Raw genomic sequence first — 27,567 nt, forward strand, 5'->3', positions numbered from 1 at the left:
CATAGAGAGCTAAAACAGAAATGTCGCACTTTGGAGCGCAAATGGAAAAAATCTAAATCCCCCTCAGATAGACAGACCTGGAGGGTCAATATTAAACTTTACAATTCATTACTAAAAAAAGCCAAGAAGAATTTCTTCGGAGATAAAATCTCCAGATCCAACAACCAGATCAGTGCGTTGTTTAACATTTGGCGCTCCTTAACTACAAAAAAGGACCCATCCTTGCTCCCCTCGTCTCTATCAGCAGATGCCCTTGCAAAATTCTTCAATGAAAAGGTTACCACCCTAAGATGCTCCTTCCCGCCTACAGTCTCCTACAACTCCCTAATCTCTACTGACCTCAACCCTTCCCTACCTGTCTCCAATCCCATTCCAGCCGACAGATCCTGGACCATTTTTGAGCTTGTTTCCGAATTGCAAGTCTCCAAACTCTGCCTCAAACTAAAAACTTGCAAATGTACCTTGGATCCTTTCCCCTCCTACCTATTTGAGAATATCTCTACACAGGCCATCACTTCCCTCACCAAACTTATAAACGCTGCTCTAACATCGGGCCTTTTCTCCTCCGAAATGGGACATATTGCACTAACCCATCTACTGAAAAAGACCAACCTTGACCCCTCTATTCCCTCCAATTACCGTCCAATAGCAAATATCCCTCTCCTAACCAAGATGTTAGAATCCATCATATCCACTCAACTCTCATCCTACCTAGAAAGATTCTCTATTCTCCTACCCCACCAATTCGGCTTCAGACCCAACTTCAGCACCGAATCCCTATTAGCCTCATTAATCTCTAAGGTACAACAACTTCATTCTCGCAACAAATTCGCTGTACTTCTACAATTCAACCTCTCCGTAGCTTTCGACGTCGTCCATCATGATATCCTAATCTTCCAACTCTCTGAAATAGGCATAAGTTCCACAGTCCTAGACTGGTTCTTGAAATTCCTACACAGTTAACATAAACGGTACCTCATCCCCTCCCTGGAAGCCGATATGTGGAGCCCCGCAAGGCTCATCCCTCTCTCCTATCCTTTTCAATATTTACATGTCCTCTTTGAAACTCCTTCATCTATCCCCCCTGGAAACTCTCTACACCTATGCTGACGATATCCTCATCCTCCTTGAGACCGACTCGAACCTCACTAACCTCGCTGAGAATATATCTGCATGTATAATGAACCTTCAATCCTGGGCACATTCTGTACAAATGAAATTGAACGAGTCCAAAACAAAACTACTTTGACTCGGCCCAATATTAGGTCATTTACCCACCTCCATCCCATTATCTTCCGGCTCCACTCTTCAGCTTGAGTTTTCAAGCAAAGTCCTTGGCATCATCATAGACTCCTCTCTCTCCTTCAATGACCACCTCAACTTCTTGGTAAAAAAAATGCTTCTTTAGTCTTCATATGCTGAGGAAAGTGAGATCGTACTTTCATCATTCTCACTTCGTCGTCCTTGTTCAATCCACCATCCTCTCTAGACTGGATTATTGCAACTACATCTATTTAAGCCTAACTAAAAAAAAACTCCATAGACTTCAGCTAATCCAGAACGCTGCGGCCAAGCTTATTTTCGCTAAAGGCAAGTTCGACCACGTCTCCCCACTCCTGTCCAAACTTCACTGTCTCCCAGTTCACTCCAGAGTCCTCTTTAAATGTGCCTGTTTAGCTTTCAAGATCCTACATGGCATCCTCCCTCCCGTTATCCCACTCTTCTGGAACTCCTCTAACCCTAATTCCACTAGATCCTCCCAAAAACTGAAACTATCATTCCCCTCTGCAAAAGGTATATCCCACGTAAGAAAACTAGGAACATCCCTCCCCTTTAGAACCACAGAACTCTGGAACAACCTCGCATCTCCGCTCAGAATTTCAAGCTCCCTCCAATCCTTCAGCAAACACCTGAAAACTTGGCTCTTTTCAAAAATCTAACACCTCCCGCTCTTTGGTATCCTGTCCCTCTTTATCTTCCTAGCTCCTTTCCTATAACCCTTCATTGTAGCTCCTTTTCAACCTAACCCTGTAAACCGTGCCAAGCTCTACACTTGTGGAGATGGCGCGGTATACAAACCTAAGGTTTAGTTTTAGGTATGTTGATGTTTACTTGGCTTGGGATACCCTGCCAAGGGAGGAGAGTCCTCCAAATGAAAAGGGGGAAATATTGAAAATTTGTGAGTTAAATATGGCATACTCGAGATGAACGAAGGTGGTCTCGATTTCAGGATGTATGGGAGGAGTACTGGCTGTCCCTTCCCCATCGCGAGAGGTGTCTACTATTGAACTGTTAGCATCTACTGGGGTCTTCTGTCCTCTTCTGTACTATCCCTCTTCAGACTCATTCTTACTTGGATTCTTTTATGGGGTTCATTTCTCTTTCTCTTTATTTTTTCCTCTTCTTCTTCCCTTCTTGACCTAGTTTTCCTCCCCATTTTGTCTATTTTGTGTATTTCGTATATCTATATATTTCACCGTGGGGTGGAAGGAGATTACACAGATGGATCAGGAATTGGTTGGCGGGCAGGAAGCAGAGGGTAAGAGTGAAGGGCCACTACTCGGACTGGAGGAAGGTCACAAGTGGTGTTCCGCAGGGGTCGGTGCTTGGACTGCTGCTACTCAATGTATTTATAAATGATCTAGAAACGGGGACGAAGAGCAAAGTAATAAAATTCGCAGATGACACCAAGCTATTTAATGGGGCTAGGACTAAAGAGGACTGCAAAGATTTACAAAGGGACCTGAACAAACTAGGGGAGTGGGCGACGAGATGGCAGATGAAGTTCAATGTAGAGAAATGTAAAGTCTTACACATAGGAAACAGAAACCCGAGGTACAGCTACACAATGGGAGGGCTGTTATTGAGTGAGGATTCCCAAGAAAGGGACTTGGGGGCAATAGTGGACATGCAAATGAAGCCGTCGGCACAGTGCGCAGCGGCTGCTAAGAAAGCGAATAGGATGCTAGGAATAATCAAGAAAGGTATTACAAGCAGAACGAAAGAAGTTATCCTGCCGTTGTATCGGGTGATGGTGCACCCGCATCTGGAGTACTGCGTCCAATATTGGTCACCATACCTAAAGAACGATATGGCGATATTTGGGAGGGTTCAGAAGAGAGCGACACGTTTGATAAAAGGTATGAAAAACCTTTCATACACTGAAAGATTAGAGAGACTGGGGCTTTTTTCGCTGGAGAAGCGGCGCCGGAGACTTAGAGGGGATATGATAGAGACTTACAAGATCACAAAGGGAACAGAGAAAGTGGAGAGGGACAGATTCTTCAAGAACGAGAGGGCATTCGGAAAAATTAAAAGGGGACAAATTCAGAACCAATGCTAGGAAGTTCTTCTTCACCCAACGGGTGGTGGACACCCGAAACGCGCTTCCAGAGGGAGTGATAGGACAGGGTACGGTATTGGAGTTCAAGAAGGGATTGGACAATTTTCTGAATGAAAAGGGGATAGAAGAGTATAGATAGAGGGCTACTATACAGGTCCTGGACCTGATGAGCTGCCGCGTGAGCAGACTGCTGGGCATGATGGACCTCAGGTCTGACCCAGCAGAGGCACGGCTTATGTTCTTATGACAGCATGCCTGCATAGAAGCCAGACAACATTTTATGCATATACAGTATACACATTCTCATTGGGAAAGATGCATAAAAAACTGCTGCCATTTCATTTTATTTCTTTTTCAATTAAAGTCATTAAAGCATAATGCTGGGTGGATAACCTAAAGACATTACAACCAATCCCATAATCTCCAGAGCACAAATGTGGTTTTGGGAGCATGACCATCACAGAGGCCTAGCAAATTATACAGAGGAAAGTAATTAGACTGTGAAACATCACACAACAGTAACTCTCTGGACAGAGAATGTGGCCTAGCTTAATCAGCCAGGTCCGTTTGGCACATTGCACAACCTGTAATAACCAAAAGCCGTAGTGAAAATTACAGGGTTCATGTAGGTGGGTCTGTCTGCAATGATTGTAGTAAGAACTTTTTATAGTACACCTATAGTTTGCAATCTTAGTTTATTAGAAATCGTTGGACAGATGATGGTGCATCACAACTCCTATTGACTTTTTCTATAAAAATTTAGATAATGATTTGATAGAAACATAGAAACCTGAAGGCAGATAAAGGCCAAATGGCCCATTCATTGCCACAGCATCCACTATCTCCTTGTCTCCCTGAGAGACCCCACATGTGTCACACGCTATCTTGAATTCAGACAATCTTTGTCTCCAACCCCTCTACTGGGAGACTATTCCACGTAACTACTACCCTTTCTGTAAAAAAGTATTTTCTCACATTACTCCTGAGCCTATCACCTCTTAACTTCATCTTATTATGGAGCTTCCTATCAAATGAAAGATTTGCCTTATATGCATTTATACCATATAGGTATTTAAACATCTCTATCTCCCCTCTCCTGTCTTTCCTCAAAAGTATACATATTGAACATAAGAATAGCCTTACCTGGGTTGTAGCGTTTAAGCCTTTACTTTTTTGTTATATTATTGTAATATTACTCCCTATAATATCTTTGTTTTCTTTTCCTCCTCCTGATTTGAGGTCTAAGGAAGAGTTAAGTTTCATATATATATTTATTTTAAATATTGTAATGTTTAATGATGCTTTTCTTTTGGAACATGATTCTGTATTTCTAAACCAAGTACTTATACTTGTAAAGTATGTTAAATTCAATAAAAATAAAGTTAAAAAAAAAAAGAATAGCCTTACTGGGTCAGACAAATGGTCCATCAAGCCCAGTAGTTCGTCCTCATAGTGGTCAATCCAGGTCACTAGTACCTGGCAAAAACCCAAAGAGTAGCAAGCAGATCTTTAAGTCTGTCCCCATAAGTCTTATGACTAAGACCACTGATCATTTTAGTAGCCTTCTTCTGGACCTGTTTATATTACATGTATATTTTTTATTTATATGATATATAATTATTTATGTGCATGTTTCAGATGAATGTGTTACCTCTGATATAGGCAGTTGCTGAAATGTGGCTGTGCTGGGTACATGGTTATCTGTTTTATGATTTTTAAATAATAAATTACAAATTGTCACCATACTACTTTTAATTGTCTGACCTCATTTTGACTGGTATACTTCAAATAGACCACATCATAAGACAACCCTGCTGTATTTGTTCTGCCCCCATACTCATGAGAGCATAGTGCCTTTACTGGAATATTTAAACAGAGAGTTTATTTCGTTAAGATAAACTCCCCGACTGTACTTCTGTACACCCAATGGGCTGAGCCCCCACCCCTTCTCTTGGCTGCTTCTCTTGTGTGTGGAGATAGCCAACTCCATTTTAGAGCTCCACATGTCCATAGGAAGGCATTGTTTTCCATCTGGTTTCCACCTTTCAGCCATGACATGGCAAATGAGGTTTAACGTGGATAAGTGTAAGGTGATGCATGTCGGTAACAAAAAACTTATACACGAATACAGGATGTCCGGTGCAGTGCTTAAAGAGACCCCCCCAGGAAAGAGACTTGGGAGTACTGGTCGACAAGTCAATGAAGCCGTTCACGCAATGCATGACGGCGGCAAAAAGGGCAAACAGAATGCTGGGAATGATTAAGAAGGGGATCACGAATAGCTCGGAGAAGGCAAACATGCTGCTATACCAGGCCATGGTACGCCCTCACCTGGAATACTGTGTCCAGCACGGGTCGCCGTACATGAAGGACACAGTACTACTCAAAAGGGTCCAGAGAAGAGCGACTAAAATGGTTAAGGAGGAGTTGCCAGTACAGTGAGAGATTAGAGAAACTGGGCCTCTTCTTCCTTGAAAAGAGGAGACTGAGAGGGGACATGATCAAAACATTCAAGATAAAGAAGGGAATAGACTTAGTAGATAAAGACAGATTATTCACCCTCTCCAATGTAGGGAGAACGAGAGAGCACTCTCTAAAGTTAAAAGGTGACAGATTCTGTACAAACGTAAGGAAGTTCTTCTTCACCCAGAGAGTGGTAAAAAACTGGAACGCTCTTCCGGAGGCTGTTACAGGGGAAAACACCCTCCAGGGAATCAAGACAAAATTAGACAAATTCCTGCTGAACCGGAACATACAGCAGGTAAGGCTAGTCTCAGTTAGGGCACTGGTCTTTGACCTAAGGGCCGCCGCGTGGGCACGATGGAGCACTGGTCTAACCCAGCAGCAGCAATTCTTATGTTCTAGTCTAAACACAGCTTAGCCCGAATTAACTATCTTTGAATTTGCTAGTCCCAAGTGCTGCTAAGCTTTAAAAGACTTTAAAAGACTTTAAAAGACAATATGATTCCCCAGAGTAAGTGGGATACACTCTTGGTCATGTCTACCTCTGGAATGGGCTGATAACAGTGTGGATTCTGTAGGAGAAGAAATTTATTGATATCAACTGAACTGTAAGCTTATTTATTTCTTTGTTTTACATTTTGTATTAAAGAAAGTTACTTAAGGAATATAGAGTCCAGTCTGTTAATATTACAGGGCTACTGGTTCAATGAGTTTATGCTGACTGGGATCCTCTGGGAGAGAGCCAGTTCCAGGACTGATATCCCACCACTCTAATTATAGCAATACCAGTTGCAGCAGACTCCAGGTCTCACATTTTCATAAGTTTCCATTGACTGCAGCTACTCTCATTGTGGCAGATTTTTCAGATGAGTATCCAACCCAAAAGTTCAGTTCACCCTTGTCCTCTCAGATTTGCATTTCATTCCCAAGGAGATATTAGTACTTAAGTCTAACAGGAAAGAAATGTGAACTATGATCCATTCCAGCCTACTGCCAGACATATGCAGTGTTATACACTAACATATAAGAGACAATTTCTGCTCAATAGAGCTTACAATCTAATTAAAACAAACAGGATAAATAGGGGTTAGGGAATTTCAAACAGAGGGAATAAAACAGACATGGGTACCAGAGAATGACACGGGGGCAAATATTTCCACGTCCCCGCGGGAACTCATTTTTCTGGCCCAGAGAGTTCTTCTCTTGTGCCTGCCCCATTCCCGCAAGCTCTGTCCTCATCTGCACAAGCCTCAAACACTTTAAAATCATAAGTAGCAACATTCTAGAGCTCAGATTGTGATGTCATAATGCCTCATTCCACCAGTCCCTAAGCTCTGTCCTCATCTGCACAAGCCTCAAACACTTTAAAATCATAAGTAGCAACATTCTAGAGCTCAGATTGTGATGTCATAATGCCTCATTCCACCAATGCCTAAGCTCTGTCCTCATCTGCACAAGCCTCAAACACTTTAAAATCATAAGTAGCAACATTCTAGAGCTCAGATTGTGATGTCATAATGCCTCATTCCACCAATGCCTAAGCTCTGTCCTCATCTGCACAAGCCTCAAACACTTTAAAATCATAAGTAGCAACATTCTAGAGCTCAGATTGTGATGTCATAATGCCTCATTCCACCAGTCCCTAAGCTCTGTCCTCATCTGCACAAGCCTCAAACACTTTAAAATCATAAGTGTTTGAGGCTTGTAAGGTTAAAGCAGAGCTTACAGGAATGGGACAGGGACAGGCACAGTGACAAAACTTGCGGGGACAGGACAGGGAAAAATTTGTACCTGTTATCATTCTCTAATGGGTACTTTACAACTGAGTGGGTGTTAGGAGTTAAAAGAACAACCTGAATCACAGTTACTGGATGCTAGGGTCCACCTTGGGGATTAGTACCCAAGAAAAGGATCAGGGTATCATCGTAGACAATGTGATGAAACCTTCTGCATGTGTGGTGGTGGCCAAGAAAGCAAACAGGATGCTGGGAATTATTTTAAAACGGATGGTTAACAAGACTAAGAATGTTATAATGCCTCTGTATCGCTCCATGGTGAGACCTCATCTGGAGTATTGCATTCGGTTCTGGTCTCCTTATCTCAAGAAAGATATAGGGCTCCTTTTACGAAGCCGTGTTGGCGGTTTAACACACGTAATAGCGCGAGCTAAACTTCTGGCCGCGCTTGCTGCTACCGCCTCCTCTTGAGCAGGTGGTAGTTTTTCGGCTAGCGCAGGGGTTAGGGCGTGATCAAAAGTTGCGTGCAATATAGCCGCTAACGCGGCTTCATAAGAGGAGACCATAGTGGCACTAGAAAAGGTTCAAAGAAGAGCAACCAAGATGATAAAGAAGATGGAACGCCTCTCGTATGAGGAAAGACTAAAATAGTTAGGGCTCTTCAGCTTGGAAAAAAGACGGCTGAGGGGAGATAGGATTGAATTCTACAAAATCCTGAGTGGAGTAGAACGGGTACAAGTGGATCGATTTTTCACTCCGTCAAAAATTACAAAGACTCGGGAACAGACAGACAGACAGACAGACAGAAGCAGGATGTTGAGCTACCCAGTTTTCTGCACCGTTTGCCATATGTATGACTACCTCCCCTCTGGGAGGCGGTCTTATGAACTGGAGGGCCTGAAAAAACAAGTCAGACTCCTGGAAGGCTGAATACTGGAACTAGAAGCACTTCGACCAGTGGAGGTGGAAGACAGAGAGGCAGAAAACTTCAAGACAAGAGGAAACATTGAGGAAGAAGTCCAGGAGTTGGAAGAAGTTCACTGAGAAGGCATACAGGGAGGCCGTGGAGAATCACTAGCAACAGTGGAACTGCCAAGATACGCCTACAGTGAGTAAGGAGCACCTGGAGGACAACCACAAGGAAGTAATGGGTGACACAGCAGTGAGACCTGGAAGCAGCAGAGGGAACTCACAGGAAGATGAGTCCGATGCAAGCCAATGCCAGGATGAGGGAAGCTGGAAGTGCACAGAGGACATGGACCTTCGGCTGGAGAGATGGACATACACCAGGGACATAGACCTGCGGCTGGAGATACAAGATAGAGGACAGCGATCATCGTGGGGGACTCCATCATCAGACAAGTCAACAACCACATAGCGGGAGGAAGACTGGATCGGTACTACTTGAGAGGGTCCAGAGAAGAGCGACGTCGGAGGGGGCTGGGCCGGCAGACGCAGTTAGTTGCGTAATGATCCCGCGATGACTGCAGCTGCCGGTCCACCCTCCCCCCCCTCCCGACGTCACTTACCTCTTCCGGAACAGACGGTGCAGTCATCGCGGGACCTTCGTTCACTTCAGAGCAGCTGCCGACTCTGCTCTAAGTGCAGCAGCCTTGCTGAGGTGCCGTTTGCAGCAGCGCGGGAGGTTCCGGATCCGGCCCTTGGAGCATGCACCTGGGGCGGACCGCCCTCCCCGCCCCCCCCCCCCCTTGGTACGCCACTGGACATATGATCAAGAAACTGTTTTATTTTACTTTTGTGATTATGATAAACATACCGAGGACCTCAAAATAGTACCTGGTGGGCCACATGTGGTCCCCGGGCCTCGAGTTTGAGACCACTGGTATACATGGATGGTTGGGAAGGGCAGAGAAAGGGAGGAGATAGTGCGCATGGATAAAAGGGAAGACATGGAAAAGTAGATAGATTTGAGGAGGAAGTTGAACGTTAAAAGTTAATGCCAGAAAGTAGGGCAGAAAGTGATGGAGAGAAAAACAGCAAATGGATAAGAAGGCCCTGGAAACAGAATTAAAAGCACAGACAAAAGGAAATGCAACCAGAGACTGGGAAAAGATGAGTAGAAAATAAAATCACTAGACAACAAAGGTAGGAAAAGTGATTTTATTTTCGATTTAGTGATTGAAATGTGTCAGTTTTCAGAATTTACATCTCCTGTCTATATTTTGCACTGATCAGGAAAAAATGTATTTCTTTCTATTTCTCTTATGTTGTACTGCATGCAGTCTGGAATCTTAAAATTTCGTTTGTGTATACACTTCCCCCTCCCCATTCACGGTTTCGACACTCGCGATTTCACATATTCGCGATTTTTGGGGGGGAGGGGGAGGGGGAAAAAACCCCCCCCCCATAGTTTAGCATGTTCCCGCCTCTCTCCAGCCTTCCTCCCGGCATCACCTGGTGGTCTAGTGGGCTTTCGGGGCAGGAGCGATCTTCCTACGCTCCTGCCCCGTGTAGATCGCCAATAGGAAATGGCTGCCATCTCGAGAGACTACAGGAACTCACGGTAGTCATTTCCTATTGGCAATCTGCACGGGGCAGGAGCGTAGGAAGATCGCTCCTACCCCGAAAGCCTGCTAGACCACCAGGTAAGGCCGGGATGCTGGGGAGAAAGCGGGAGGGAGGTGGGGGTGGGTCAGAGCCGGACGAGAAGATATTTGCAGTTTTTCTCCATTTGCGGTCCGGCTCTGCCCCTATCTTATGATTATAAAACAAATACACCAAACCACGAACTTCATTAGACCAGAAACCTAAAATAAGAGCACAATTGGGACTTTTCCTGCACTATATATGGTTGTTTATATTGCTATAACTGCTACTGAAATGTTGTGATGTTGTAACCCACCCAAATCCCACCATGAAGGATGCTAGGTTATAATTACTAAAGTAATAACTGTGATGCATTAATTGATGTGGTAGGAATGCTCATGTTGCTATAATCGCTGTTGTAATATATGTGGATCCATAAAATATAACATAACAGACTTTCAATTATAACACTTGAAGAGCCAACAGTTTTATCAAGAGGGAAATAAGGATATGTATAACAACCCTTGCATGAAAGAGAAAGCCACAGCCATCCTGGCCCAGACTGATGTTTTCTCTTTATGTTGAAGGGTGCCGGCGCTGGATGGATACCCCCCCCCCCCCCCCCGTGCACTCCAAGGACAGGCAGCAGCTGATGCCCTTGTGTACATGGAATACCCTACGTGTATGACAAATTCGGTGTTCTTAATGCTGCTAGCAGAACATGCCACCCTTCCTATCCGCCACAGCTGACGCTGTATAAAGGAAAGTAATTTAAGGACTCACGAGTACACCGCGATCTGGGGCTCAGGCCGGATTTACAATCCCCTGGAAACTTGCGAACGACCTGGGCGACCGCGGTGCCAACTGGGACCTGTAGTCCGAGCTGTCCGTGCAGACACGTGCAGAATGGTGAGCAAAACTACAACACCCAGGAGTCCATGTGTACCAGCGGCGCACCTGGGCCGGCAGGAGGAGAGCGGTAGGTCACGCAGATTCTATTGGTTGAGCTAGAGCAGGGCGCAAATGGAATAGGTTCGATAGAGCTGCTTTTTTTTTTTTTTTTTTTTTTTTTAGGGGTTCTAAATCAGCTGTAGGAAATGTTCTCGTTGCTCTTTGCCGAGTACTTGAGCAGCCCTAGGCCTGTTGCCCTCGCTAGGGGTCTAGAATCGTACAGTATTTCGGGAGAAAGGGCAAATGAGATGCTTCGGGCAAGACGGCAGCACTTTTAACATGCTGGTTCCCAAGGCAGAAGCTTAGGAAGGGCTTTGAAGCTCCCTTTGGCAGGAGGAGCCGAGAGCGAGTGCTATGTTTGCACATCCCCCTACAGGTCCAAGACAACCTTCCATTTCAGTCTGCCTTTCTTTCATCTTTAAAAGGAATTTTTGAGCACTTTTACCGGTACATGTCAAGGATCGAAGAATTCCGGTTCAGATTATTTCGTTCTTGCCATTTTTACTCGCCTTGTCTAAATTCGAGCTCACACAATCTACCGGAGGCAGCCCAAAGGTGTCAGTGGTGGGATTCGATTTCTCCATCCCCTTCTGTAGGTTGTAGACTGCTTTTCTCCCCCACTTCTCCCGGTTTTATACTTGGGGGTAACGTGCAGTATTTTTTTTCTTCCATGTGCTGTTGAATTCTATTTTCCTATATATCTTTAAATCCTATATCCCTTCTTAAATATTTTGTGAAGATAATCGCTTACATCCAGAATGTTTTGTGGGGTTTTTTTAACTGGTGCTATTTATTTTAAGCATTTGTATTTTGCTTTAGTAGACTTTCTTTTAGGGGTGAAGGGGAAACACAATCCGTCCGTCCCCCCTTAGTGCAGGACTATGCCATCTCTCTATCCACATAAGAGTGCAGTTTTTAAACTGGGGTGTGTTGTACTACTAACCCCCTCCCTTTTCACTCTTGGGAACGGAACAAAAAAAAAAGGAGTACCTCAGAAAGAAAAGAAAACAAAGTTGTAACAAGGTGGCAATTTGTGGATACTGCCACCAGGTAGCAGCATGGGCACAGCTGTTCAAGCCCCACTATGTTCTCTTTATTTTAAATTGGCACTTCCTTGCAGCATTCCTGGGAGGGAGAATTTCCTTTTTCGTGGGCTTCTGCTTCCATTAAATACAGTATTTGGGGGTTTGGATTCCTAGAGATCTTGCGTCTCTTTATAAAAGAAATATCTCTCCATTGCTGCTGTGATACTTTACAAAGGCTACAAATTTGAGCGACATTCCCCCCAGGGCTATGGAGTCGGAGTCGAGGAGTCGGAGGAAATTTCGGGTACCTTGAGTCGGTGTAAGAAGTACAAAAAACTGAGGAGTCTGAGTCAGAACATTTATCTACCGACTCCATTTTTGAACTTGGCATACCAATCACGAGCGATTCTTTCAGCTATAGCACCCACTATATACACAGCACAAATGTTGCGAGCAGCTTCTGCGGCCTTAGAACCTTGATTAAAAGCAAAAAGAAGGTGGTGTTGAAAATGCTCATTTCTCTCAACTTGACATTCCATTTTAACGATCTGTAAATTAACCAGTGCTGTGGAGTCAGAGTCAGAGGAAATTTCGGGTACCTGGAGTCGGAGTCGGAGCCTGAAGTACAAAAAACTGAGGAGTCAGAACATTTATCTACCGACTCCACAGCCCTGAGTCCCCCTCTGTGGCAGGACGTGTTGCTTTATACAACATGGTGCTTTTCCCCAAATGGTTGTATCGATTTCAGGTTCTCCCCTTGCTACTATCACATACCCACAATATTGAATTCACTAGGGGATTACAATGTTTTTTATTGGGGGGGGGTGGGGAGCAAACAACCACATATGACACTTCCTCAAATGTGTCTGCCTAGGGAGAGGGGTGGATATGGATTGCTGAATATTCGCTGGTATGCCTTAGCATGCCAGATGAGACATATTAACAATTGGTTTAGAGGTACTTCTTTTACAGCCACTTCGTTAGAATTATCATTGTTGGCTCCTTATCACATTAATTATTTGTTGCATGTCTCAGACCCAACTCGCCACCCAGTGGTGGCTCATTACCCTATTTTTGCCCCTGCTCGGTGGACAGGGCAGTGGCTTTGTAACTCTACCAAGCTCTCTTCTGAGATTTATATGTATTTGCCCATTCAGGGCAATTGTTCATTTTTGCCTGGACTACACTATGTTTCTTTTAAACGATGGGCTGAGAAAGGATTGCAATATTTATTTCAATTGTTTTTGGATGATGGACAATTGGCCTCCTTTACCACTCTGTGTCATACGTTTGACTTGCCGGCTACAGATGTTTTTGCATATTATCAGGTACAACATTATGTCCATTCTTTATCAGCTAGACATTTCATAGAGGACAGTCGTGAAGCACTTTCAGAACTTTTCAATCTTTCAGCTCAGCAAATGATACCCCTTCGATTTCACTTACTGAGCCTCCGGGATTGTCAACCGGGGCCTAATCTGGACATTTTGGCAGCCTCCTGGCCGGAAGATCTGCACTGCTTTACTGACTGCCCAACAAGTGCAACAAGTTCTAAAAAACATCAGGAAGGTGTCTTCCAATGTTCTTCACTGGGAATTACAATTTAAGATTGTACTGCGTCTTTACATCTCCCCCGAGTGAGCAGCCTATGAGGATTACTCCTACTTAACAGTGCCCAAAGTGTGCTCAGGCCCACGCTTCTTTGGGACATATGCTTTGGACATGTCCCCGCATTCTACAGTTTTGGCATGGTCTTGGACATTATACTACATCTCGCTGGGGAAGGCGCTGGTCTCCCACACCAAGAGCACTCTTTGGATATTATACTATCGCAACGCTGAAACCTAAAGGGATAACGGCCTTTGTGTCTAGAGTGTTGCTCATGGGCAAAAAAAGCAGTAATGGCTAACTGGCTGTCCCAGGACCCACCATCTTACAGCCAATGGATATCCTTGATGATCGTTCATGCCTCTTTGGAGCGAAGACAGGTTGGGGATCTTGATCGAAGCCCAGGTCGCCACTTTTGTCAGATTTGGGAACACTTCTGGATGGACTTTACGCCTGATGCTCGTAGTAGATTACTGAACTTATGAGGTTGAACACATGCTACCTGAGTTGTTGTTGGACTTTAATCTTGGACGTGGGGGTGGGATGGAATTGGTTTGTGCACATGTAAAAGAATTTGGTTTATGTTTGTGACTGCTTTTCATGCACTTTCTTGAAACTGTAATAAAAATTTCACAATAAATTGGCACTTCCTCCTTATTCTAAAATCTTGTGTGCAAATTTTAAATTTAGCATCCAAAATGCACCTATATTAATTGCCAATTAACTAATCTTGCATTCCAAGCGGGCAAATGGAACAATTGCCTTACCGCCCTCATCTCCAACTCCCCGCCCTACCACCTGTTCAGGAAGTCACTAAAAACCTACCTCTTCGACAAATTCCGCTAACGCTGCCTTCCCTCCTTCCCTGCACCCTCCTGACCTCGACATGCCTCCATTCCCTCTGACTACGCCCCCCTCCCAAGCCATTATGGCCTCTCTTTCTCAATCTCTGTTTTATCTAATTGCCCTGCCTTTTCATTGCCTCCATTTACCACCGCTATAACATGTAACATCGCTATATACGTACTGTCTCTTCTTTAGTATATGCCTTTTTATTACTGCTATTTATGTAACATCTCTGTAAATGTAACAACACTGTAATATGTATCATCGCTGTAAATGTACAGTCTCTTCTATTGTTAACCGCATTGAACTTCCATGGTATTGCGGTATACAAGAATAAAGTTATTATTATTATTATTATTATCTGTGAAATTGGAGTTAATTAGTGCTAAGACCCTAATTTGAACAAGAACTCCTAGCCTGTTTGGTGTGTGCCAGAGGAGAATATCATGGGAGGAGTGCTGCAAATTAACTTCCCAATGTTTAACAATATCGCTGTCAAATCTTTTTTTTATTTATCTCTGCGGGAAAAAAGTGATGTAATTGCAGGTAAACAACAAAAACTTTTCTCGATTTACTCATGAAACAAGATATGTATGTGTATTGTAAACTGAGGAATAAATTAGGACATCCCTACAAATCCTCCCACTTATGGTGGCTCAAATCACACAGGTGTATCACAGGTGCACATAATTAGAACAACATTACTTAGCATTTTGAAGGAGGTTTGCCCTATTTAAACCCCAGACATTTAGTTTGGTGTGCTCATGACGACTGCAGTGAGAGTGTACAACCATGGTGAGATCAAAAGAGCTGTCTGAGGCCTTCAGAAAGAATATTGTAACCGTTTATAAGTCTGGTAAGGGATTTAAAAAAGATCTCAAAAGAATTGTACACTATTTTCCAGCCCATGGAATGGCTAATGTATAAGTGGAGGACTTTCCAAACAACTGCCAACATGCCCAGGTCTGGCCATCCAAGCAAGTTAACTCCCAGAGCAGACCGCAAGATGCTAAAAGAAGTCTCCAAAAACCATAAAATGTCATCATGGGACCTACAGCAGGCTCTTGCTATTGTTGATGTAAAAGTGCATGCTATTACACTCGGAAAGAGACTGTGCAAATTTAACTTGAATGGGAGGTGTGCAAGGAGGAAACTTTTGCTAAGAAAGATCAAGGCCAGTCTGAAGTTTGCCAGAGAGAACATAAACACTAGGACTGCTGGAATAGTGTACTATGGCCAGATGAACCAGCTAGAGAAATGGGCAGAAAAATGGCAGATGAAGTTCAACATAGCCAAATGCAAAGTGATGCACCTGGGTAAGAAAAACATAGAACATGAATATAAAATGTTAGATGCAACATTGGGCAAGAGCGAACAAGAAAGGGACCTGGGGGTACTGATAAACAGGACCCTGAAGCCATCAGCACAATGCGCAGCGGCAGCAAAGAAAGCAAACAGGATGTTGGGCATGATAAAGAAGGGGATCGCGAGTAGATCGGAGGACATCATAATGCCGCTTTACAGAGCAATGGTCAGACCACACTTGGAATACTGTGTCCAACACTGTTCTCCCTACCTAAAGAAGGCTATAACCCTGCTGGAGAGGGTGCAAAGACGAGCCACGAAGCTAGTTAAAGGTATCAAGAACTTGAGCTACAAAGAACGCCTCGGAAAACTGGGATTGTTCACCCTCGAGAAGAGAAGACTGCGAGGGGACATGATAGAGACTTTTAAAACACTAAAAGGATTCGACAAAATAGAGCAAGAAACATCGTTATTCACTTTGTCCAATGTGACTCGGACAAGAGGTCATGGACTGAAGCTGAGGGGCACCAGGCCCGGGACAAATGTCAGGAAGTTCTGCTTCGCACAATGAGTGGTGGACGCTTGGAACGCACTCCCGGAGGAGGTCGTGATGGAGACCACCATTCTGGGATTCAAGGGCAAGTTGGATGCACACCTTCTCGCAAATCACATTGAGGGATACGAGTAACCAAGGTTTCTCAACAGGGAACACCTGGCTTGGCCTCCGCGGGTGCAGGTCGCTGGACTAGATGGACCAAAGGTCTGATCCGGCGAAGCCATTTCTTATGTTCTTATGAGTCTAAACTTGAATTATTTGGACACTAGAAAAGAGGACATGTTTGGGGTACACTAAATAAAGCACTCCAGGAAAAGAACCTCGTACCAACTGTGAAGCATGGAGGTGGAAGTGTCATGGTTTGGGGATGCTTTGCCGCAGCAAAGCCTGGCCAGGTTACCATAATAGAATCCACCATGAATTCTACCATGTATCAGAGGGTGCTTGAGGAACATGCGAGACAATCTGTAAGAAAATTAAAGTGGAACTGGAACTGGACACCAAAACATACCGGTAAATCCACCGAGGACTGGCTGAAAACTAAGAAATGGAGAATTCTAGAGTGGCCGAGTCAAAGCCCTGATCTTAATCCCATTGACATGCTGTGAGGTGATTTGAAACGAGCTGTACATGCAAGAAAACATCTCACAGCTGAAAGAATTCTGCATTGAGGAGTGGGCCAAATTTTCCTCATACCAATGCCAAGGAGTTGTAGATGGCTACAAGAAGTGTCTCACTGCAGTTATTTCAGCCAAATGGGGTAACACTAGCTATTTGGGTGTCCTAATGTATTCTCAGTTAGAATATACATTTTTGTGGCTATCTTGTTTCATGAGTAAATTAAGGAACATTTTTGTTGTTTACCTCCAATTACATCACTTCCATTCCCAGAGATAAATTTAAAAAATTGACATCGATATGTGAACATTTCTTAAGTAATAACTGAATATTTGCACAATAGTAACTCACTATCTATCTGAAGGTACAGCAATGATTGGATGGTGAAATTTTGGGGGGAACTTGTTCCCCTTTTTCCTCCATGTCTTTGAGCACAACCTTCTAATTAGTAACACAATATGAAAATAAGTTTAATTCTTTTTCACTTTAATAACAAAAAATCTTCATGAAAACATGTTGTGTAGTTTATTTCATGTGATTCTTTCACATTTTTCTTTTTGGATTATTATTCCTCCGTGTTTTGTTTTTGACTTAGATGTGGAATGACGGCATCTTACCTTTCTTGGCACTTTTCAGTATGACGGGGAGGGAAAACCAATATTCAGAGCTACTACCCCCATCCTTCCCCACTTTTATTATTCCTTGTGTGCTGCATAAGCATGCAAAAATTGCTACACTAGAGAACATTACCTATTACAGCCAGCGCCCTCACTGGAAGGGGAGAGGCTTTATCATATTTACAAAAAAAAGGGCTCAGATTCTTTGGTGTTTTGTTTTTTTATTTGCTTTGGTCTATACAAAAAAAAATAAACTTACAAGAAGTCATAAAAATTTTGCACTTTCCAAACCACATTAAAAAACACTAATAGTCCCAATCTATCTTGGCATCTCATTCCAGTGGAAGAAATTATTTGTACTAGCATCTGTTTTACAACAAAAGAAAGTGACGTGGAAGAGGAGGAAGAGAAAAAAAAGAGGGTGGGGGGGAATGAGTCAAGTCACCAGCTTAGAAAAAAAAACAAAAAACACACAACCCAAAAAACAAACAATAGAATACAGTGTCGAATTTAGTACAGGCATCTTCCCTAACCAAAAAACCAGTGTTATGAATCTTTCTAAAATGAAGGTTCCTGGTTGCTAATCCAGAGGGGAAAAAGATTAAATGAAATCTTTTCTTCTGGAAATGACCAAATGCTACCTAGTCATAGAAACTACTCTATATAAAAAAAAGGGGGGGCAGTCACCTACTGTATTAGGCTTTTGAACATTTTGCATCAGGCAGACTAATCTTGCCAGGGTCTGTAAACGAAAAACCAGCATCTGGTGAGGGAGAGAGGTGCAGGTGATGTACCCTACAAGACCTGGCGCTTCCATGTAAGCCAGGCCACTCTAACTGATGGGAAAAAGTGGGAGAGGTTCTGGCCTCTCCTGTGTAATTCACTTTGTTGTGTTTTAATAGAAACTTTAAAATAATAATCCACAAACTTAAAAAATGAAGCAAAAATGTGATTGCACATATTAAAATATATATATATATATTAAGAAAGGAAATGTATAGCCTAGAAAAGGATTTTATCATGCAGATGACAGCTTTCCAAGGCTTCAGAATGACTGTAGAATGAACAGAGAAATAATGGAGGTAAAAGTGACCACAAAACACAGTCCCCAGGCAGCAAAGGTCTTTGCATTTGACCCACAGTAAAACAAGTTTAAAACAATGGAAAATAAAAAGTTTCTAATATATAAAATCTCTTGTGGGTAGGAAAAAAGATAAAATCTAAAAAAATGGGGAGAGAGAAAACAAAAAACATTTGACTTAGGCACTTCTGTCTCCTGCCTCTTGTCAGTGCAGCACCCCCACCCCTCAAGGGGTTCTGGTGGATTTGCCCGTCTGCATCCAGCACCTGAAGAAAGATAGGAATATGGCATTAGCAGAGTGTTCACAGTCATGAACTGCACATGAGACAATCCCTTCTGTAAAGCTTCAGCTCGTCTGGTCCTGAATGCCACCCCCAGAGGAATATCTGAATGCTTAGAGGAATATAGACATATGGTTTGCTCAGTTCTCCACAATAATCACAGCTTCTAGACAGCAGTGTCCAGGTTTAAGTGCTTGTGGTGGTGGGGGTAGGGAGCTGTGTTAATTAAGGGCACTTTCTAAACTGCGGGAAAGGAGTGGCCTTAGTGTGTCCTTACATAGGTTTTTCCTGCACCCTAAAAGCCAATTTTGTGTTAATGGCTATGACCTAAAATGTTGCCATTAGTGCACAGCCATTTAGTAAAATACACTTACTGCCACCCAGTGGTAAGGGCTCCTTCGTTAATCAGTTAGGCATGTGGTAATGTAGATACACCAATCAGTACACCCCACAGACACAACCCCTCAAAAAAAAAATATTTTTAGACTTAATTCATTAAGTCTCTAGGACTCAAATACAAGTCTATGACACCTAACACATTATATAATATATTAAAAATATTTAAGCATGCGGTTAGAGAATCCATATTTGGCACTTACTACAAGACCCACTAGTGCAGTGGTCTCAAACTCAAACCCTTTGCAGGGCCACATTTTGGATTTGTAGGGACTTGGAGGGCCTCAGAAAAAAATAGTTAATGGCTTATTAAAGAAATGACAATTTCGCATGAGGTAAAACTCTTTATAGTTTATAAATCTTTTGACTAAGTCTTAATAATAATATTGTCATTTATAGCTAGAGAGACAAATGATCAAGAAACTGTTTTATTATACTTTTGTGATTATGATAAACATACCGAGGGCCTCAAAATAGTACCTGGCGGGCCGCATGTGGCCCCCGGGCCGCATATTTGAGACCACTGCACTAGTGCATCCTGCAGTATGCCATTTTAAGCTGTATTAAGCGTGCGCAAGTGCCTAACACAGGTTAGTAAAAGGGCCTCTAACAACTCATTTTACAAAATTGTAATGCAGTTTTTAGCGCTGGCCGTGGTGGTAACAGCTCCAATGCTCAGAATTCCTATGAGCGTTGGAGCTGTTACTAAAATTGTGATACGTTTTTGTAAAAGTGAGGATTAGTTTGCTAACTGGTTATGCACTAAGATTAAGTCCATACATTTTTATAGGCAGACAATATCTTCCTACTTTGTAAAGCCAAAGATTCCTTTTTACCCTACAACACCTAACGAAGACTATTGAAGACCTGAGTACTTGGACACAAAAGGACATCCTCAAACTTAAACTGAAGACCAAAGTGCTTACCCTGCACAGATCTGGTGTTGACTACAGAAGATATTCTTAATATTGAGAAAACTTCAAAAATACTAGGCATGGCTCGATTCTTATTTTAACTTTGGAGATCAGATTGAATCAAAAAAATTCAAAATAATTTCAAAAAACAGCTGCACCAGCTGTCTTACTCTCATACCTAGACTATTGTAATTTTGTACTTTGCCATCACAGAGAAAGAATATCAGAAATTCCACCTGCTCCAGAATACTGTGGCTAGATTAATTTTTGGAGTAGGCAAATTCAAGAAGGCTAGCCCGCTATTGGGAGAGTTACACTGGCTGCCAATGAAAAAAAAAGGAGTTCATTTCAAGACCACTTGCATGATCTACAAAGCAATTTATGGAGATAACTTAATGGACTAGTATCAGACATCAAAGTTCTCTGCTCTTCTATAACTCAAGACAGACAACACCTCAAGCTGGCTATTCCTTCTCCCCACCAAGTTCAATAGAAAAAAAACTATTCATATAGAAGAGGTTCAAAGAAGAGTAACCAAGATGATAAAGTGGATGGAACTTCTCTTGTATGAGTTTCAAGTTTAATAAACATTTGATTTATCGCCTATTCTAAGCGATTGTACATAATATAATAAAATCAGGGGGATTCAATAACAGCCGAGTAACATATTACAAAGACAGGACAAACTAATGGGATACAAGAGGGAAAGTGGTGAACTACAATAAAATTAAGAAAAAGAGAATGAAGGGTAAAACAGGAGGAGAGGGGAGTATTGTTCATACGGTCTGGAAATTCAAAGAGGAAAGAAGGAGTACTCATGTTAATGCTCGAACGCATCTTTAAAATAAGAAACTTTTTAAAGAACCTTTAAATTTATCTAAATTTGATTCTTCCCTAATATTGGGGGATAAGGAGTTCCAAATAAGGGGAGCAGTAACAGCAAAAGAGGTTATACGGCGGGTGCAAAAAATCTTAAGAGAGGGAACAAAGAGTACATTTGGGGATGAAGATCTTAGAGTTCTTGCAGGTGTGTGAGGAATGAGTAGTTTATCAATGAAGGCTGGTTCTCTAGATTTAAGAGATTTGAATGTGAGCAGCGCAATTTTAAAGGTAATTCTGTGGGGAATGGGGAGCCAGTGGGCATTTTTAAGTAAAGGGGTGACATGGTCGGTCGTTTGTTGGTTTTTTGTGGGGGTTTTTTAGAGTTAGTGATTAAGAGATATTTTGAATTATTTGAAGTTGTCAAATTTCTTTTTGTAGTAATCCTTTATAAAGAGAGTGGCAGCAATCGATTTTCGAGATAATACAAATTGCAGTTGATAAATGAATGCCCTCTTTCCATGGGAAAAGTGAACAATTTTGATGTACTTAAAGATAACGTTATTTCTAAGCCAGTTTTTGATGTTGGTTAATTTTAAATTGATGTCATAGATTTCTTGTTTGTTAAAGGGGTCGATTGGATGGATGAGCAGAATGTCATCAGCATAGGCATAGGAAGTGAAGCCTATTGATTGGCAAAGAGTTAATAATGGAGTTAGATAGATGTTGAATAGAAGCAGGGAGAGGATAGATCCTTGAGGAATACCAAAATGGTTAGTATAGGGTTTAGATGAGGAGCCATTGAATTTTACAGTAGAAGTTTGATTAGAAAAATAAGAACAGAACTATTCTAAAACCTTGTCTTTGATCACTATCTCAGATAGTCTTTTGAGAAACAATATATGGTCAACGGTGTCGAACACTGCTGAGAGATCTAATGAAACTAAAATTATGGATTTATGTTGACCCAGAAAGTATTGGACTGAGGTGGTAAGGCCTAGAAGGGAGTGCTCTGTGGAATGATGTTGGCGAAACCCGGTTTGGATGCAAGATGTTGAATTTTTCCACAAAGTTGGAAATTTAATTATAGACCATCTTTTCTTTTAATTTAGCTAAAAATGGTAAGTTTGCAATGGGTCGGAAATTGTTACAATCCAGTGTGGATGATTTAGGATTTTTTATTATAGGATGGATGATGGAGTGTTTCCAAGCCTTGGGAACAGAAGAAGATACTAGGCTATGGTTTACAAATTTTGAGACAAATGGGGGAAAACTGGTAAAAAATGTTTAGAAGAAATGGAGAGATTATCTCATTGTTAGATCCCTTTGGGTTAAGTGACTGCATGATTTGTTAGAGTTCGGTATTTGAGGGGATCGAGAAATTGGAGAAGGTAGAATCCAATGGATATGGGTTTTCATCCAGAAGATTATTATTTTGGAGGCCTTAACTTAGAATGTCTATCCTGATGGAATTAATCTTATCCAGAAAGAAAATCGGCTAGTTTCTGAGCTTTGGGAGAATCATTAGAAGCTGTAGGCCGTTTGAATTTGAAGTTTGTAAGCCTTTTGAGGGTTGTGTATAGACCAGCAGAATTCTTAGCTTTTCCTATACATTTAGTGAAATATTTTTTCCTTGCTAGGTTGATGGAGTTTTTATAGTATTGGGATTGTTGTTTGTATTTGTAAAGATTATGAGAAGTGGGGTCAGCGTGCCATTTGTGTTCAAGAGAGTGAAGTTGCCGTTTGAGAAGAAGTAAATCAGAATTAAACCATAGGTTTTTCTGTTTTTTCATGGAAATGATGCGAGTAACAATGGGCACAGATTTGTCAAGGAGGGAATGACAGGCCTCTTCTCAAATTGTGATTTGATCATCTAAGGGAAAGTTGTCAAGATCACTAGGATTAAGTTGAAGTGCTGAAGTAATTAATGTGGAGTCCAATTTACTATAATCTCTTGTGAATATTTTTTTAAGAGGAAAAAACAGGGAGAGATGAGTGAAGGGATAGGTTAGTTACAATTAGAGAATGATCAGACCAAGAACTGGGGAAACAGAGGGTGAAGCGAAGTTGAATAAATGGCTAGAAGGAACTAGTACCATATCTAGGATATGGCCTTTTGAGTAAGTAGGGGTAGTGATCATAGGAACCGAATTGAGATCTTGGGTAAACGTTAAAAATTTGTTGGTAATGGTATTGCTAAAGTCATCAAAGTGGAGGTTATAGTCGCCTAGAACTATTGGGAAATAGGTAAGTGTTGAGAAGTCCATAATTAGAGCATGAAGTTGGGCCGTTAGATCATGTGTGACTGGAGGGGGGACACACACAATAATAGAAAAATCAATGGCAGGGTTAGTGTTGGTTTTGAATTGAATAGACTCTATGACAGATCTGGGGGGAGAGAAGTCAACAGTAGTGATTAGGGAGGCTTTGAAGATCACAGCCAGGCCTCCACCTTTTCTCCCAGTGCGATGATTGAACAAATAGGAGTAACCAGGGGGAGTTATAAAGATTAAAAAAGCCGTGTCTCCTGCGTCTAATCATGTTTCCATGATGCAAAGAATGTCTAAAGCATTTTGGGTGATAAAATCTTTGAGGGTGTGATGCTTATTGTGTATAGGAAAGACTAAAATGGTTAGGGCTCTTCAGCTTGGAAAAGAGATGGCTGAGGGGAGATATGATTGAAGTCTACAAAATCCTGAGTGGAACGAGTACAGTACAAGTGGATCAATATTTCACTCTGTCAAAAATTACAAAGACTAAGGGACAATCAAAGTTACAGGGAAATACTTTTAAAACCAATAGGAGGAAATATTTTTTCACTCAAAGAATAGTTAAGCTCTGGAACGCATTGCCAGAGGTTGTGGTCAGAGTGATTTTAAGAAAGATTTGGACAATTTCTTGGAGGAAAAGTCCATAGTCTGTTATTGAGAAGACATGGGGGAAGTCACTGCTTGCCCTGGATCAGTACCATGGAATGTTGCTACTCTTTGGGTTTTGGCCAGGTACTAGGGACCTGGGCTGGCCACCATGAGAACAGGCTACTGGGCTGACCCAGTAGGGCTATTCTTATGTTCTTATATTTACCTTCAAATTCCAGGATCCCAAAGTCTGGAATAGCCTACCACTATATCTATGTCAGGCCCCTTCGTACTACAACTTCAGGAAAAAGGTTAAAAACCTCTTTTTTTCCTTGTAACTGTTAGACCGCTGTCTTCCAATGCTCTCTAGAATCTTATTATAATTGTAATGATTGATCTCAAATCTTATTGTTAACTGCAATGAATCCTTGTTGACAATTGCGGAGTATATGAAAACTATATGGTACCAGTTGTGTAGTAAGGAGGGGGCAGACCTCCCTGGGTGCCGTCTTGGTTGGTGCGCCGGCACTCTCCTCCTCCCGCTCCTTCCCACTCCGCCCTCTCCCCACATACATCTTCAATTCCCTGCCATCATATCTCTAGCTCTCACCGGTGAGCAGCAGCTCCAACCTGCCGCTTGTGCCAGCCTCTGTGCTCCCCTCCGATATTACTTCTGGTTCCCATGACTAGGAACTGAGCTCAGAGGGAGCGCTGGCATTGGCAGCAAGTCAGAGATGCTACTCACACCAGGGAGCTAAACAGGTGTGGGGGAAGGGGAGCGCATGTGGCGGCAGGGGATGCCACTCACCCTCACTACACCACTTTATGGTACAATATGGTATTGTATAACAGAGCACCTATAATTAGGAACCCGGCAGGTGCATCTTCCATAAAGGAACAGAGACATCTACTTTCCCTTATACAGTAGAATACTAGCCTAAGAATAAAAGATGCAGTTGTAATGTAGAAGCAAGAACTTCCAAAAGCCAAAGATCTGGCATGTGTAAGCCTGACTTCTAGCAACACAAGTAGATTGCTATATTCTTTAAGTTAATGCTTGTAAGTGCAAGTCCCACCCAGACTCCACCTATATGTATGCCTACCTGTAAAACACACACAATGATACGCAAAGAACCAATTTTTGAGGCTTTCCCTTTATCCAACTGTTATACTGATTGTCTTATAATTTTAAATTTCTTTGGCATTCCTTTCTTTTTATGCTTGTTTTGTTATCATTGTAAGCCACTTTGACCTTTTTGCATTTGTGGGATATCAAATATTTTAACAAACAAATACATCCCAGAATAACCTTTTTTTTCCCCTAAACACAGAATTCCAATAAGCACAATAAGTTAACTTTTACGCCTCCTCTCTCTACATGCAAAACAAGAGATCAAAAATGCACTTCCAGTATGTCGGTCTGCAGTGCTGAATGTGTAAGGTTGATGATGATGTCACTGGCTCTTTCCTAGTACTATACCTTGCGTTGAGGCCTGTCCACCCATCTAGGTCAGCATGTGGTCAGAGTAAGGGAGTCGGGCACCGTGGTCACTGTATGCATCCATTGGGTAATCTATGTCCAGCTCTCCACCCATGTCATCCAGAGGAATGTCACCAGGGTACATGCCACGATAATTGTCCATGTCTAAAAATCAAGTAAAAATTAAAAAAAATTAAAAAAGTGTGTGAGGGGGGTCTGGGGCAGTGTTTACTTGTAAAGGAAGTAACAGATTTCCCACCAGATATCAAATGCACAGCACTCTAGTTCAAAGCTGTATTTCCGATTAAAAAACCCCAACAGATTAAAGAGCTAGTGGGATGTGTTGGTATCCAGCTCGTCTGAATATCCAAGTGTGCTTTCATGGTCTCACAGGGCCATAGCACAGCCCATGGTCCCTCCCTAACTCTTCCCCCCAATTTTGGGAACAAACATTGATATATAACCAGTGTTTATGGACACCACAGGAGATCAGAATCTGAGCAATAAGCAAAGTGACCCAAAGACCTTTTTTGTTGGCAGAGCCAAAAACTCCAGCCCTGACCCCCAGGATTTGTGGTTTCTGATGCTACACTGGGCAAAATCAGTCAGACCATGGCCTCAGTGACCCACCCCATTCTGCTGCCTGTGTGTCACCCCCATTAACCAAGACTTGCCCTTCCAGTCACAAGAAAATGAAAGGCTTTAGGCCCCTTCTTTTATTCCCCCCCCCCTCTGCACCAGAAGAAATCTGAAACCCCCCCTTACCATCCTGGTACGGTTCATTGATGGGTATCATACTCTGGGCCTGAAGGGGAAAAAGTGAGAAAAACTTTAACGTGGCAAGACAATGTTCAATCCTAGCTGCTTCAGTCAATCCTGCCTCCTGCCACCAAGGATAAAGCAAAAAGGTACAAGAAAATCATAGAAATATGATGGCAGATAAAGGCCAAATGGCCTATCTAGTCTGCCCATCCACAGTAACCATTATCTCTCTCTCTCTGAGATATCCCATGTGCCTATCCCAGGCCCCTTTGAATTCAGACACAGTCTCTGTCTCCACCACCTCTTCTGGGAGACTATTCTATGCATCGACCACCCTTTCTGTAAAAAAGTATTTCCTTAGATTACTCCAGAGCATATCACCTCGTAACTTCCTCCTATCCTATGCCCTCTCATTGCAGAGTTTCCTTTCAAATCCCAATAAATAAAGTTGTATTCTATGTATCCATTAATTTAGATTAATGATACTGACTTTCATGAACTGTCCTGAGCTGCGAGGTTGACTCGGTACATAAAAACGTTATTTATTGTCTTCGATTATCATCCAGTGCCTAGCAGAACCCTATGTGCCGTTTTACTTACTGCTTCCCAGGCCGCTGGGTCCTGTCGAAAGATGGCATTGGTTAGTTCAACAGAGACGCGCTTCCTGTAATCTGGATTCTTGTCTTCAGAGATACGGAAAAGCACAGCAGCAGCATATGTAGCTGTAATATGGAAGGGAGAAATCAGGGGGAAAAAAATCACCCTCTGATGGCTTGGATATTGATCATTCCTAATAGTTAGAGCAGCAGGCTGAGAACCAGGGAAGCCTAGTTCAAGGCTCATTATGGTGCTTTATGGATACTGGGCAAGTCACTTAACCTTCCATTCAGGGTCGGCGTGCGGGGTGGGCAAACAGGGCAATTGCCCTGGGCCCCCATGTTACTAGGGACCCCAAACTTGCCTGAAGTTGAAAGAGGAACTGTCTGAGGCAGGCTTTGGGGCCCCATCCCCAGCATCTCGGCCCTGGGCCCCATCATTAGCACTGACCCTGCCTCCATTGCCTTAGGTACAAATTTAAAATGAAATTCTATAAAATTGGTGCCTTAGTCTAGGTGAACCAATGCCATTGTGCTTAGCACCAATTCTCTAATGGTATCTTGGCAATAAGGTTCCCTTATAGAATATTAGCACTAGGCTGGCTGTTCAGCCTCCAAATTCCTGGGCAACAGGGAAACCCAGTAAGAGGAGTACTGAAAAAGTATCGAGAGAACAAGTCTCCCCTGACCCAAAAGAGGGATGAGGGGAAGAGACAGCCCAACAAACACACCTAATAAATATTTAGAGTGAATGGGAAGCCCTCA

At 42.5% G+C, this 27,567-nt stretch overlaps 2 protein-coding genes across 5 annotated transcripts in view; both read right to left on the reverse strand.

The window, feature by feature from the left end:
- HAP1 (huntingtin associated protein 1) overlaps window positions 1–10,972 on the reverse strand; it is an 81,338-nt gene extending 70,366 nt beyond the window's left edge. Inside the window, exon 1 of the mRNA XM_033919426.1 lies at window positions 10,873–10,972. The gene's annotated coding sequence lies outside the window, so the exon portion shown is untranslated. The remainder of the gene's footprint in view (window positions 1–10,872) is intronic.
- A 6,847-nt stretch (window positions 10,973–17,819) lies between these two features.
- The window catches only part of JUP (junction plakoglobin), a 95,484-nt gene continuing 85,736 nt past the window's right edge, over window positions 17,820–27,567 (reverse strand). For all 4 annotated transcript variants that reach the window (XM_033917911.1, XM_033917909.1, XM_033917912.1 and 1 more), the window contains exons 12-15: window positions 26,807–26,928; window positions 26,210–26,249; window positions 25,445–25,609; window positions 17,820–18,962 (exon numbers count right to left, since the gene is read on the reverse strand). In XM_033917911.1, the coding sequence (XP_033773802.1) occupies window positions 25,470–25,609; window positions 26,210–26,249; window positions 26,807–26,928 (302 nt within the window). In that variant the 3' untranslated portion in view covers window positions 17,820–18,962; window positions 25,445–25,469. The remainder of the gene's footprint in view (window positions 18,963–25,444; window positions 25,610–26,209; window positions 26,250–26,806; window positions 26,929–27,567) is intronic.

The sequence above is a fragment of the Geotrypetes seraphini genome, chromosome 13, assembly GCF_902459505.1.
Source record: "Geotrypetes seraphini chromosome 13, aGeoSer1.1, whole genome shotgun sequence".
NCBI lineage: Eukaryota > Metazoa > Chordata > Amphibia > Gymnophiona > Dermophiidae > Geotrypetes > Geotrypetes seraphini.